The sequence below is a fragment of the Alnus glutinosa genome, chromosome 4 (assembly GCF_958979055.1).
Source record: "Alnus glutinosa chromosome 4, dhAlnGlut1.1, whole genome shotgun sequence".
NCBI lineage: Eukaryota > Viridiplantae > Streptophyta > Magnoliopsida > Fagales > Betulaceae > Alnus > Alnus glutinosa.
The window spans coordinates 2832253-2847062 of NC_084889.1; the positions used below are offsets into that span (position 1 = coordinate 2832253).

The 14810-nt window shown below is 36.5% G+C and overlaps 2 protein-coding genes and 1 long non-coding RNA gene across 5 annotated transcripts; 2 read left to right on the forward strand and 1 right to left on the reverse strand.

The window, feature by feature from the left end:
• Positions 1–1506: 1506 nt before the first annotated feature.
• On the reverse strand, positions 1507–3086 carry LOC133866485 (uncharacterized). The gene is made up of 2 exons (XR_009899879.1): positions 2562–3086; positions 1507–2191 (listed from the first exon to the last, which is right to left on the reverse strand). It is a non-coding gene; the product is annotated as an uncharacterized LOC133866485 (long non-coding RNA).
• A 941-nt stretch (positions 3087–4027) lies between these two features.
• On the forward strand, positions 4028–11043 carry LOC133866799 (uncharacterized). 3 transcript variants are annotated; one of them, XM_062303447.1, is made up of 7 exons: positions 4028–4551; positions 4682–4770; positions 4868–5006; positions 9585–9704; positions 9832–9954; positions 10147–10409; positions 10510–11043. In XM_062303447.1, exons 1-7 carry the CDS (start codon positions 4407–4409, stop codon positions 10570–10572), a joined length of 942 nt encoding a protein of 313 aa, XP_062159431.1. In that variant the 5' UTR covers positions 4028–4406; the 3' UTR covers positions 10573–11043. The 3 variants fall into 3 exon arrangements, with proteins under 3 accessions (XP_062159431.1, XP_062159429.1, XP_062159430.1); XM_062303445.1 differs by having other exon boundaries at positions 4030–4551; positions 10554–11043; XM_062303446.1 differs by having other exon boundaries at positions 4033–4551; positions 9585–9683; positions 10554–11043.
• Positions 11044–12377: 1334 nt separating this feature from the next.
• On the forward strand, positions 12378–14463 carry LOC133865349 (uncharacterized). The gene is made up of 2 exons (XM_062301740.1): positions 12378–12535; positions 13863–14463. The coding sequence occupies exon 2, from the start codon at positions 13900–13902 to the stop codon at positions 14446–14448; it is 549 nt and encodes a 182-aa protein (XP_062157724.1). The 5' UTR covers positions 12378–12535; positions 13863–13899; the 3' UTR covers positions 14449–14463.
• The last annotated feature ends 347 nt before the right edge of the window (positions 14464–14810 follow it).

Genomic DNA, 14810 nt, shown 5'->3' on the forward strand with positions numbered 1-14810 from the left:
ATACAGTTCAATTGATGTATAAAGTTGGCCTTCAGAAGTTCTTCTTCTTCTTTTTTTGCATTGGTTGCTCATCTATCTGATATTTTGAGTTGAGCAGCACTTCTGAAGGCCCTTTAGGTCTTCTTACTTGTCTGTGTTATAAATTTCCTTCAGAGGTTGCATTACTCATGTCAAGCCTTTTTAATCCCCTCCAGAGTGCGAGTTTTAGTCTCATTAAAAAAACTTGTATTCGCAAAAGATATCCACCATGAAAATCGCAAATTGGATATGCTAATGACTTCTGCATATGAAATGACATTGAAAGTGGTTTGTGATGCCTTTGAGGAGACTCTGTTACAGCATTTTCTTTTTCTTTTTTTGTGTGTGTGTATAAGTGAAAGCTAATTTTGTATTTATTTGTTCACGAAAGTCGGACGAGAGTGGTGTTTTTGTAGTTTGTCTATGTAGAGTTTTTTGTTTAGTTATTCATTTCTTTTTATTATTGCTCTTACACATTTCTTTTCACATCATTTTCGATTTTTTATGGTTACTAGAGATCTTTGTGTGCTTAAGCATTTTTAATACTCATCTAAGAAGCTATTAAAAATTTTAAAAATGTCTCATTGCATGTCTGTTGCTTGCAGGATGCTTGTGGAGTGCTTCAATCAATGGGATAGCCATGACATCTGGATTAGATGAAACATTAGAGTTATTACCAGATAATATAGAGATGAATGCCCATCTTTTCTCCTTGCAGTCATATGGGTTACATTCAACATCTCGAGTTTCACTGCTTCTGATGTGTTTATGTGAGCTGATAACATGGCATTGGCTATTTTGAATTGCGCCCAAGAATCAGAATTCAGAAGGCACCAATGAGGTTGATGCACCACAGTCTCTATGGACTTCCTATATGCATGTACCTTCGTTGAAGATGATTTTCTGTTTTAACGTTTTTTGCGTTAATGTATTGTGTTTTGGAAGTTATTGGAGTTAATACTCAAGTATTGGAGTTAATTTGTTGTGTAATGGGAGTGGATGTATAACGGAATTTGATTTTTAGTGTTTTACCTTTGTGTAAAAGTGTAAAGAAAATATGCAGTGTAATGTCTCTTACCTTTGTGCACTAATCTGTAAAAGAAATAGAGGATTTTTTTGGTAAAACTTTTATGTCATGTTCTTCTGATGAGATGACCTTTTGCCATTGAGGCAAAACTGTGAAATTGAAAAGAGCTTAATGCTTTTGGGCTGAAAAGTGTTAACCACAAAATTGATTCAATTATGGTCCAAGATTGAAGACTCCAAGTTAAATGGTCCCTCAAAACTTATGCCAAACATTCCATGCCCATTTTTGCATATGCATAATTAACATCAATCAATTTTTAACTTATTCCTGTTTGCGGTTTCTTCATTATCTCTTCAAACAAGCTCTAAACGTGCATATATTGGACAAAGTAAGAATTTTCTGGTCTGTATTGACTTCCAAATTGCGTAATAAGAAGGAAATAAACCCATCTAAGATAATGATGAAATATTAAATAAAATCATATTGGAAATATGTAATCACTCTTTAAACTCAGAGACTTCAATCCCAAACAACAAAGCTCGTGAGTAAATCCAAACAATAAAGTGCTGTGCACCACCATCTTTAACACATACACATCAAAACGCCATCCATTTGCATGACAAGAGATTTCTGAAAATAAAATCAACTTTGTAACTATCTACAATCTCAAACAGCAAATAAGATTGGCATCTTCTTCATCCTTCTTCTGTTTGTAAGACTCCATTTCTTGCAAATACTTTTCCTTGTTCTCCTTTGCTATCTGCAAGCTTCAAAGAGTTAAAGGAAAAGGTTGTGTCTGAAAGCAATCTAGGTATGGCCTTTGTGGGCCTCTTGAATATGCCATGCTTGATCAACATACAGTTCCTCGTATAAAGGGTGTTCTTCCAAAACCACTACTTTGCCTTTTAAGCAACCTCCAGAACCACAGTTTGCCTGAAAGCCAGATTAGTGAACACTCATCCTATTAAGCTGAAGGCAGTAACACTCAATCACGTAGGCTTATTACTTTTGGCTGGGGCTTTCTACTACAATGGTCCTCACAACAGCTGTAGCCACAAAAACCTTTTAAGCAAATACATCAGAATCAATTTGTTGGATGTTTGGGAAGATTTGTCTGAGTGTAGCAAAATAGCTTGGAGACTTTGCCTGGAATAAAGAAGCTTGATCAGATATAGAAACTGCAAAAGGAATATCAAATACAAATGCCAAAGTAGAATGAACAATATAGGTTAAACATCCTTAACTATATAGAAAGAAGTATTATATTCATAAAAAAAAAAATATAGAAAGAAGTACTACCCATATATCACATACAAATGGCAATAAAGCAGAATCATGAGTCTGTTCTATAATTAAACAAGTTTCTTTTGCAATCATCAAACAAGGATCATTACAGTCTCTATCGAGAGTCAAATGCAATATTCAAGAAAAAAAAGTATTCTAAGAAAATTCATGAAAGAAAAAATTCCTGTTAAAATCATATCTGAGAAAAGAGAGTTCCGGCGAGAAAGCTTACCTCCGGCGAGATAGATCCGGCAAGAGAATTTCGGCGAGATCCGTAGGTTTCCGGTGAGAGCAAGCGAGATCCTGCGGGAGAATGAGAGTTTACGGCAAGACCCAGCGAGAAGAGAGGGATTTCCGGCGAGATTCAGCGAGATCTGAGGGTTCTCGGCGAGAGCAAGCGAGATACGGCGGGACTGGCCGGTGTGGGTGGGTGGCGCGACTGGCAGGCGTTGGGTGGGTGGCGCGACTGGCAGGTGTGGGTGGGTGGCGCGACTGGCCGGCGTTGGGTGGGTGGCGCGACTGGCCGGCGTTGGGTGGGTGGCGCGACTGGCCGGCGGTGGGTGGGTGCGCCGGTGGCTGGAGGATTTGTTGGGAGGGAGTTTTTGAAGGAAAAATGGTGGGTAATGTCTGATGATACGTGAAGGAGAAGGTGTGTTAAGGAAGCTTCACCTTTTTTTTTTTTTTTGGTTAAAAAAGAAGTGCCACGTATTTATGAAAGTCGGATGATAGTGTGATAGGGGTGGGCCGGATAGACGAACGCCTCTCTGCCCCTACTCTCTCCATAGTTGGCGTTGGGGTGAACTTGGCAAATAAAATAAGTTTTTTGTTCACTTTTAATGTTTTAAGAAACTTCTTACGCAAGTTTAAAAACGAGTTTGATTGATCGAAACGTGACAAATCCACATTAAAAACGAGTTTAGTCGATCGAATAGAGAATCTAGCATATCAAACATTGGTCATCCATCTTCACATATTGCTCCACGTGGCAATGCTACAGGGAGATGTCATTCTCAAAAGCACTACGATCCAACCACATCGGTTCGATCTTACATACCCATCAATGTGGTCCAGCCACATCAAGATACCATTTTCCATCTATCAAACTTGTATTAGTTGTATATATCTGAATTATTTAAAAGATTTTTTTTGTAATACCTTATTGCAGGGACAGAGTTAAGAATTTTTTTGGTGGGGTTCGATCATAAATAAATAAAATATATATATATATATATATATATATATATATATATATATATATATATATATATATATATATAGTTCTTCTATACATGCCTCGTGTAAAATAAAAATAGATAAATTTTAAATATTTATGGCTCACATATAAAGAAATAAATTTAATAATTAATTATAAAAAAAATAATTAAAATTATACAAAAATTAAATAAATCCAATAGGCAAAAATTAATTGCGTGATGTTTACAAATCCAATAAGGAAGGATAATATAACTAATCATTGGTCTGGGGCTAATCATCGTTTTTAACACTTCTCTTGGTTTGCTTTTACCTCGTGATTCTACCTCATTATATTGATTAATCTGGGTAATAACTATTAGCTGCTTTAAACAAAGAAGTAAATAAGCTTCAAATTCAGGAAAAAAAAGAAAAAAGAAAAAAGAAAAAAAAGAAGCAAAATGTCAAAAAAACCAAGCTGTGGTATCATTATCATAAACCTCTCGGCTCTCGTACACTTTAGCGCAAAAATCACGGAATCTCACCGAAGAAGATCAGACCGATGAACCGAATCCCACCTTCGCAGCCAAAAAGTGCATGTAGTTAATTATTGTTTAAGGCTTTAAGCACTGGATTAGCTACGCCTGATAGAACACCGCAAGTCCGCAACAAGGAAAGGAAAAACAACACACTTTCACTGCCGGTGGGACACTTTGGCGAGCAGAACGTGTGGGTCATCAATCAAAGAAAGCAAAGTATTGTTTCTTGCGATCTATCGAATCGATCTCTTATACTCAGTTTTCAAAGCAAATTCCACACACACACAGAGAGAGAGAGAGAGATGGTGGGATGAGGGTGAACAAGAAGAAGGGAGAGAGGGAGGAACATGGCGCAGGGAAGACCGAGGTGGGGATGTTCGTACAAGAAAACCACTCTGCTCGTTTGCTCGATCAACATTTTCATCGCCCTCTACGTTCTTCGCTCTCTGTATTCTTCTCTCTACATCTACTCCGGTAAAGTCTCAAGAAACAGTAAGTCTCTGTTTTCCCTTCCATCTCTTTGAGCTATTGGTTGTTCTTGTTATTTTGGGAATACCCAATTAATTTTTGGGGATTTTATGAAGACCCAGTTCCAAAATTTAAAATTTTGCTGATTTTTCAGCTGTTAACTATACCCCGGATCAGATTAGGAAAATGGAGGAATCGATTCGGATTCGGAGAGCGTCCGAACCGTTGGAGCTTGTTAAACTGGTAGGATCCATTTCGGTACATGTTTTTCCATGTGATTGAAATATTGGGTATTGCTTCCTTAATGGTTTCACTGAAACTCGTTGTTATGGGCCAAAAGGTAAAGGAACTAAAGAAGGAGCTTTCTAGAGGAGAGGCTGTGGTTGAACTGCCACGGTCTTTGAAAGAGAAGATCACCGATGAGATTTTGGAGAGGTTGAAAAGCTTGAATGGCAGCGCCAACGCTACTGAGCAACGAGGTCAGTGAACTTTAACTGCCTTGTAGTGTCGTTTTTATAATTAGGAAGAAATTGTTTACAATCTATTACATGGTTGATGATTTACGGAAACATTTTATCAGTGATGTTTTAGGATGTGGCAATACCAATATTTTAATAGGTACCCTAACTAAAATCCTAATGCTCTAGGCCTATTATACATTTCCAATAACTAAATCCCTTCGTGTTTTTGTATCAACATGTTTCGTGCTTTCCTGCTTCAAGTTCACATTCCATCCTTGTTCTGTTTTTTTTTTTTAAAAAAGCCAAATCATACTGTCTGTTCCAATTATAATTTTAGAATAATGTTATGTTGAAAAACTGAAAGGCTGTAGTCGCTTATACAAACTATGAGGTTTTTGAATGCGAATGGACTCACATCGAAATTCTCTCTCAACCTGTTCTGTGGTTTTGATACTCCATGGAGTTAGAGAATCATTGGAGATGACACACTTATTGTATCTTTGAAATCTTCATTGATTCTTTGCATTTTCTGTTGTAATTCTTTACGGAATTTATAGACATATATTTTGAGGTCTCAATATCATGTTACAGAATACTCTTTCATTTCTGTCTGCAATCTGATCACTCCTTGCGTTACTTTCCTGCTTAGTAGTTGATGATGCCACGCTTAATATTTGTAACTTGTAATTAGTTTTAGCCAGATAGTTTGGAATATGGTGGATAGCATACACTAATTAGTCCTTATCCTCTTTATTTTCTTTTGGTAATTTTATTTTTTCTCTTTCTCAACAACCCAGATTAATTCTAATGGAGGCATTCAAAATGCGAATGGTTTTGGTGTTGTGTATTTCTCTCTCTGTCTGGAAATAATTTAGTGTCGTGTTTAGAAAGTTGAGCATAAACCTTAATGGTCTAAGGTTGTGTTGATGCCACTTGGAGAGTGGAGAGTGTTTGGGAGGCCTGGGGGTTGGAGAATGTGAAATTGCGTCTTCTTCTTCTTCTTTTTTTTTTGGCAAAAAGTAAAACAATCTCAATATAATCGTAGAGGGGCGCAACCCAAGTACACAATGAGTATATAAGAGAGACCCCAAATTAGGGAGAAAAAAAAGAACGAAATTTCTGTTTTAGTTCCATTTGGATAAATTTGTCCCTCAAACTTTTTAGGTTGTATCAATTTTGATAGCCTAATGGGTCCCCTCATTCGTAAATAGTAAATTCTTTGCTTCTACGTCCTCAACAACTTTACCCTAGTACTGACCCACACATTTCACCATCTAGTATAGTTACATGATATGATTTTAAGTTGTAGATATACTGCAGAAGTTTGCAAGTAATTGCACTTTGGGCTGGGGTTGTATTCTACTTGTACTTTATCTGATATTAATCTTGACTGTTCCACCCTTCAACTCCTCTGCCAAGCCTGGTCTAGTTAATCACTTTTATCCTTCAAATGTGAGCAAGAGTGCAGCCAGATCAGTAGTAAATACAGCTAAAATTGTTCGAATTTTGGGAATAAAGGCTTCATTTTCAGGTTGTAGCTTAGCTATCTCCACCTACACTAATTCTAGATGTCTCCTTGGACACCAGCTGTGCCTCTGTCTCTTCTAACCTGCACCCTTCTTACTGCTTCTGAACATCCGTAACCACAACCAATATTGCTACTGCAATGCCATTATTGTTGGTGCTCCCAATCTTGACGCCCTCACCTCCATGACCACCTCCATTGCTGTGATTGCCTACTGTAAAACACTCTTTCCACCACAATGTCACTACCATTTCTACAATGAAAGCCACAATGCACCCAGACACTTGCGGGTAAGGTGTATAACACTCTTTCCTCCTCCTTGAGACTGCCATTGCTTTTACCACCAGTATTTATAGTCCCAATGCTATCAGCCCTAGAAACTACAGTATCACCAAATTTTTAGTGTCGTAATGTTGCCTCCATTACTGTCACACAATTGGCACCTACTCAGGAGCAACTTATGTTACTGCCCCTTCATGACCTCAGATCTTCTTTCTTCTCTGTTTAACAAAGCAACTTTAGTCAACAACTATGAAATTTATTTGGAAAAAACTCCCCTATACTTTCTCTTGTCTAAAAGAAGCAGGAAATGGTGGTTAGAGTATTTGAAGATGAAGGGGGAATTAGAGTTTAAAAGCAAATTATGGTATGTTGAAGGGTTTTAGGAATGGAATGGAACCTTAAACATTGCATTGCTTAGATTGTTGAGTGAACGCCGTAAGCTGTCAAGTTAATTCATTGACTGTAAATGAAAGAAGCAAGTGAACTTAGCCAAAACCAGGAAATGTCCACTGAACTGCAATTTGGTTTTAGTTTGTTGAATGTTTCTGACGTGACTTTATTTTGATGCCTGTGTCTGAGTTTACCTTGTGACTGAGTGCCTCTAACCAAAACACTTGGTAAAATTATGGTTAAAAGTTTCTTTTTGAATCGTAATTGATCTATCGGAGATCCAATGTGACGTTGCACCTGTCAAATTTGTTGTTTTTTAGTTTACTGCTCACTGGCTCTGACGTCTAACCTTTATGTATGTGTTTAGCTGTTCAATGTTAGATTTTCTGGTGAAATATAGTGCATAATCTGTGAATGTGTGGAGTGAACTTGGGACTGGGTTCCAGAATATAATTTTTTATTACCTTGCAACAAGGAACTTGTGATTAGAATGATAATTTGTGGAAAATGCCCCTAGGTCACATTATTCCTAATGATTTTTCTTTGTATAGGTGTAGTGCCGTTCACATGGATAAGGAGAATCAATGTTCAACAATTGTGTTTGTGTATCAATAAGTGAGATTATTTTTAAAGGGATGTCTTGCGGTATGGTGTTAGGTGACCTCTTTAAAAAAAATAATAATAAAAAAAGAAGGGAAAAAAAAAACTGTCCTCTTTTAGATTGGTCCAACATGAAATTTGTTCCAGTGGTTGGTGCCACCTTTCCAGTCACTATTGCTGTTGGTGGATGTTACCACCTCATGGGGGTCACAGAGGCTTGTAGGACTTCATTTTTAATGTCCATAGTGGTGCATGCTGCCAAAGAAAAACTAGAAAAAAATAAAATAAAGGAAAAGAAAAGAAAAGAAAAAAGAGAGAGAAAAAAAAGAGGCATTGTACAAATGCCACCGGAACTTGTTTTCTCCTCTTTCGGCCAACGGTGCCACTAGACTAAAAAAAAAAAAACAATACGTAGTACATAATGACTTTGTACTTTGTTGAAAAGATGAATAATTTGTGTACACTAATTGTATCTATGGGTTCTTACTCGAGTTTTTTGTAAGTATATTCTGTTGATAAATTATATTAAAGAAAAGGCTAATTATCAGATTTTTCTTTCAAAGGAGGTAGAATGATTTAAGTTTTGCTGACTTTCTGTTATTAGTTAAGTTCCTTCATTCTCTTGTACTAGAAAATAACTTTTGAGGTTGATAGGATAATGGTGATGATAGTTAAGTTTATGACAACAATTTAATTTAAAGTATTGGCTTCTTGCCTGATTTTTTTAAAGAAAACCTGATTCTTTATGTATTACATCACAATTGAAGATTAGCTGTGTCAAATATGTGGATATGCATGCACATAAATATGTCTGATATCTTTGTCTCTTTGTCAAAGCATTTGAGCACATAAAAAATCTTTGTAGTTTTTTGCACAAATTTTTCTTCAGAAATGCTACATGTACTTAAATTTTTACAAAGGAAACCTTACTAAGATGATGTGGAGCTTATTCATTGGTATTCGTATCATTTCTTTTTATTAATTGTTTTGATCATCTCCAATGAATAAGCTCCATATCAGTTAGTAAGGCTCTCATTGTAAAAATTTAAGTACATGTAGCATTTCTCAAGAAAAGAAATGCATGTAGTTCTGGGAATAATTGCGTTGTGCAAATACAAACTGGTGCTTCTATAATCTGTTAAACCTAGCAGTGTCATGAAACTTGAATTTATTATCTGAAATAAGGTGTGGAATATATATCCAGAATGTTTTACCATGATATGATTTTATCAATCACTTGACTGTTTTAATTAGTAATATGCAAACCCTTAGTGTGCAAAATTAAAATGAATGCTAAATATAGTCATAAAAAGGAGCAAAGCTACTGTTTCATGCGTGTAGGTGTGAAAATTACATGTCTATCTTTTACCTTTATATTATAGTGGTTGCAGTTTAACAATGAAGTGCACACCTGCCGTAGCGAACCCTTGTACCCAACTTTTGCTGGATTAAAAATACATTGCATCCTTCTCTACCTCAAAAACTTTTGCCAAACTGAAAATACATTGCATCCTTCTCTACCTCGAAAACTTTTGCCCCCAAGAGTGCATAATTTTGACCACTTCTGAAACTATAACCTTGGTAAAGTACTAATTTTTATGTTTACCACAGGGTGGCCACACTCTCGGAAGCACTTATTAGCTGCTGGTAACATAGATAACTAAATTTCATTAGACAATAAGCTAAATAAAATCTTTCTCAAATACTCAGGGTGCTGTGGTAATTACAAATTTTAGTCTGTCTACTATTGGCTCATTCTTGCCACTTACCCTGTCAGTATTGTTCTCTTAAATAAACAGAAGCAGTTGAAAGCTGGCGCAGGAAAAAACTAGAAGAAGCTAAGCAATTAACCTTTGAGAGAGGGACTTTGAATTCAACTATTCCACATGGGGAAGCTGGTATGGACTTTGCTTTCAGAGGTTGTGTGGTATTTGAGTCTATTTGTATGCAGAAAGCATTTCAGACCCATCATTCTTGAGTCTTTACGGGACACTAGTAAAATCATTCCTTGACTGATGGCTAATATTCTGAATTGCTCTCTTGTAGGGATTCTAGTAAGAGCCTTGGAGTCTGATTGGGCAGTGCTATCAGAAGAAATTGGCCTTTGGATACCTGTTGAAGCCATTAACAAAGAACATGATGATAAACCTGAGGGTCAAGAAGAGTTAGGTAATTTATTCTCTCCCTCTCAACACCCTTTCTTTTACAACCCCTAAAAAACCCCGGTTCTAAATTTCCTTTTTGGGAAGCTAAAAATCACATGGCACGTGTCTGCTAGATTTTTAAAATGTATTATATATATGTTTTCTTAGGTGGAAATGTATAATACCATTCACTGAGCTTTATTTTTTTTTTCTCCAGAGGATCAAATTTTACCCGGCAGGCCAATTCCACTTGAATGCCATACTGAACTTCATACAGATTATGGCGGTGCAGCTGTTAGATGGGGCCTTACCCACCATAAAGAAAGTGCAGCTGAGTGCTGTCAAGCTTGCTTGGATCATGCTAAACGTGCCAGGCCAGGTGAAAAGAAATGTAATATATGGGTTTATTGCCCATCTGAGGATGGGTGCCATTCTCCAGACATCTATCAACACAAGCATCAGGAATGCTGGCTGAAATATGTAAGTAATCAGCCTATCTCTTCACTATGTTGGCACCATATCTTCTTCTTTCTTCCATCAAATTTCAGTATTTGCTCATTTACATTGGATTTTCTTCCAGATTCAGTCCAGTCTAATACTCTTGGTTTACCGATCAAAATGCAGGCGGAAAAGCCCAAAGTAAGCTTTAAGGACAAGTATCCTGACTCATATAGAAATTCACACCCAAATGCACCTTTTGTTGTACCATGGGTTTCTGGAATTGTCAGTGCATGATTGGATTTGCCAAAATTGGAAAACAATTGGCATAGGCTTGTAAGCTGCAGGTTGTGTTGCCACTGGGAACAAGCATGAATCTTGCTCCACTGAATTACACATAATCCGCTCCTTATTCTTTGTATTTGGGGAAAAAAAGAGAAAAAGGGAGGAGAGATGAGATGAAGGCAGGGGGTTGGGGATGGTATAGTTCCATTTTTCTTTTGTGAGTCAATTTTGTAACACTGCTTGTGGTTCTCTTGGTGCCGATAATCTTAAGTTGAGAAATCTGGTGCCAAGGCAAGGTGAAATCATTTAGACATGAGAACGATTTATGTGGATTTAATACGATTCATTGTAGTCGGGATGTGAATTAATGCATGAAAAAGATTCATTGTTATGGGATGTGAATACTTGGGCACTGATGCTTGCTGATCCCTCTCTCTCTCTCAATATCATAAGGTGTGATTGTGCAGATAATGTCCCTGCAGTTGCAATGAGGCCAAACGTGGACTGCAAGGCATACTCAGAATTAGTCTGATGTATAAGCCAGCTGCCAGCCTATGCTTGCCAAAGAGAATGAAGCTTGGACTAGAGCTTGTTAGCTTGAACGTTTTGGTCTAGTGAACTACTATCGAGTAGATAATTTTAAAATCTTATCAATTAAAAGTAAAGAAAAAATATAGGGAAAAATGTTAAATTGGTCCCTTTGGTTTGGAGTTTTGACAAATAGCTCCATAAGGTTTAAAAGTTCTTCTTGTTAGAAAAGTTGACATAATTTGTTAATGTACTACATCGGCACCAATTATATTGTGACACACATTACTTACAGTAAAAAAAATTACATATATAAGAAAAAATAAAATGGAAGCGGTGGTCAAGCCACCCCAAGACCTAATGGCATATTGAAATATTCTTCAATATGCCATTACAATGCGTTTTGAATCGCATGTTATCTTGGATTATCAAGAATTTATATTTCTATAAACATCTTTAACCAAACTTTATATGCTTAAAATCAAGACTAATGCTACATAATTGGATATAAATGTTTTGTTAATTAGGACGGATCTAAAGGCTACTAAATCACGACATGTCAACTTTGTAAAATATTTATAGGATATTTGTATGGTATGTAACATTGGTCTAAAATTATGACTTGGAATGCTACACATCCTCCTCATGACCTTCTTCCATCCTCGAGTAATTCTAGACATCATATTCATGTCACTCTAATAATGATATGACTTTTAAAATTATTATTTTATCAAAATTCAATAATGATATATCACAAATCTAATGGTGATTTTAAAAGCCATATCATTATTAGAGCGATCCAAGAAGGACATAGGTATGACGAATAAAATTATTTTATATCCTCTCACTTTTGAAAATCATCATTGAATCCGTGGGGTTCATGTGAGTCCCCCATATAAACTCTACAAATCTAATGGTGATTTTTAAAAGTAGGAGAATGAAAGGAGGACCTCGAGAAAATAAATAATTTTTCTAATGACAAACACTTACCATCGAACTGCTTTAGATGTAATAATAATTTTTAATGAGGGGTTTGATTTAAAGGAAGGTTTTTTTTTTTTTTTTGGGGGTTTTAACCAGAATAATAACAGAAACAACGGTTCAATAGTCAATTGGCAATTATAGGTCAAGATGGTGAGTTAATGGTGAACAAAAATTAATCCAATCGTTGATTGGTACTGCGAACTACGTGAAATAAAAATCTACTTTTTTTTAACAAAGCTGATCTAAAACAATGGCAAAGATCTCCCTTTAAAGTACAGGCGGGCTGCCCTTGGTATCTACGAGATTGAGACACTCTGACTGTCTCCCTCTTGAACAAGTTCAATTGCCGGCGACCAGGCGAGATGATATTGGTATGATTTCTATACCCTTATCTTTTCCTGCTTCTACTTACATTTTAGGAGCTATGCGAAAATCCCAAAAATTATTGCTTTGGCTGAAAGTTGAAATTACAACTTAGAATGCTGAGAGATTGATTATTGGAGTATTTTTGTTGGTAATTCTTTAGGGGATTCTTTTGTATGCTTCTGTATAATTAGGTCTTCTTCTATCAATAAAATTTTCACTTTACTAAAGAAAAAAAAAGGGATCTTTGGAATTTTATTATGGAGGAGTTATTCTCTAGGAAAAGGGTTTTTGGTTGTAGACAAAATAACGATAAGCTTATGGGTTTTTGATTTATTTTTCTTTTTCGTTTACTGTTTGGAATATTTTCTGGGCGATCAAACAGGGGACGAGAAAGTTTATGTGTAATTTTTCTGTTTTCGAGATTTGGGTGTTCTAATTTTGCTGAAAAAAATCGAAATTATCCTTGGTTTTTGTTTTTAAGATTACTTCTTCAACGTTTTTGGTTACTTTAACTATGTTGCCTCTCTGCAGCTTTCTGTAACTGTTGTCTTCTGTATTTCCTGTTTGACTTGTGGACCTTGCCATTAGATAATTAAGGAGATCTGCTGTGTTACAGTGTTAGATATTGAGATTAGGATACTAAGAGATCAGCCTTTTCATTCTGGGGTATCGGAGGGATTGTATGATTCGAGCTTTTTTCTTTTCATGCTTTTCCGAAGGTCACTCTCCCTTTTCCAAAGGAAGAAGTTGGAATGCTTTTTTTCCTTCGGCAGATGAAATATTTAGGATTTATCTTGATTTAAGCTGCACAGATTGGTTAGTTTAAGGACCGGGGTTTGCATCTGTATGACTAGCATAAGGAGTTTATTTGTGTTAGAATCAGTTGAAGCCTTTATGTAGGACCACTTTGTGCCCAGAAACAAGTCACTGCTTTGACAACTAGAGGATTCAAAGGATGAAGGGGATTGTGCAAAAATGTGTATCTTGCCATTTTATTTTGGGGGGGGGGGGTGGGTGGGTGGGGGGTTCACCAGTTTTTCCTCTATGAATCCTTCCTGTGAATCAAAAGTCACATATAGAAGATACAATGGTTGGTACCAAATGAAAGTGGTTGGGGAGACATTGGTGATTGGAAAACCATGCTGAGGGTTTCAGTAGTTTCTCATTGCCCAAGCTTCTATGGAAATCTTTCTTTTACCGAGTAGTGCAGAAATTTGTAAATTCAGCCACTTCTCTTAGTGGTTGATCTAGAAATCATTTGCTATTGCTTTGGTTATTAAGATAAAGAATAAGTAAATATTCCCTCATAGAATCTCTTCATTGCATTTGCAGTGAAAAAAGATATCTGATAACAAGCAACCTTCCGATCATGCTTCTTGGTGAGAACTCCATTGTGGAAACCCACTACGAAGTTTTATCTGTGAAAGAAGGTGCAAGCTATGAAGAAATTCGTACAAGCTACCGATCTGCCATCTTAAACTCTCATCCTGATAAGTTACAGAAGACATCTGAGGCATCCAAGCCTGACCATGAGTCAAGGGAAAGATTTTTGAAGGTACAAAGAGCTTGGGAAGTCCTCAGCAATTTGAGCTCACGGGCAGTTTATGATAGTGAGTTGCGAGCTCTGAGACAGGATGCTGTAACTGCAGATGATGTTAGTTTGAATGATATGATGGTTGAAGATGCTGGAGAAGCCTTGGAGTTCTTTTACCAGTGTCGATGTGGTGACTACTTCTCTGTTGATTCTCTGGATCTGGAAAAATTGGGGTATGTATTGTTGAGAGATAGGAATAAGATTTTTTTGCAGACACCAGATGCTTCACCTGCATCGTTGGTTCTTCCTTGTGGGTCTTGTTCTTTGAAAGTTCGTCTACTGATTAATTCGGACATTTGTGTTCCAATTGATGATCAAATATGATTATTATGTTCACTAGTTTTTGTGCTTGGTTTGACTATTGCTGGATGGTTGTGGAAAAGCTTATAAATTTGACGACTGCCGCGTATAACTTGTTCTTGAATTTGTGACATGTTTTTTCTTTCCCCATGTTTTCCAGGCAGTCAGTTAAAGAAAATCTGCCGTTGGGTAAAACGCTTTAAAACTGCTACTCTATGCTGTTAACGAACAATGTAAATTTTTTTCAAATACACATAACATATACCAGCAATACTATACTCCTATACATATTCCGATAACATCTACCTGAGGACTTGATATCAATTTAAGATGTATTTCTCCCATTTTCACTCCTGAACTACGGCTTATGAAGCTTTTGATTTGAT

Coding starts and splice junctions, on each gene's coding strand:
- LOC133865349 (XM_062301740.1), top strand. CDS start 13,900: ATGCTTCTTGGTGAGAACTCCATTGTGGAAACCCACTACGAAGTTTTA.
- LOC133866799 (XM_062303445.1), top strand. CDS start 4,407: ATGGCGCAGGGAAGACCGAGGTGGGGATGTTCGTACAAGAAAACCACT. Junction 4,552..4,681: donor CGGTAAAGTCTCAAGAAACA/GTAAGTCTCTGT, acceptor CTGATTTTTCAG/CTGTTAACTATACCCCGGAT. Junction 10,410..10,553: donor AGGAATGCTGGCTGAAATAT/GTAAGTAATCAG, acceptor ATCAAAATGCAG/GCGGAAAAGCCCAAAGTAAG.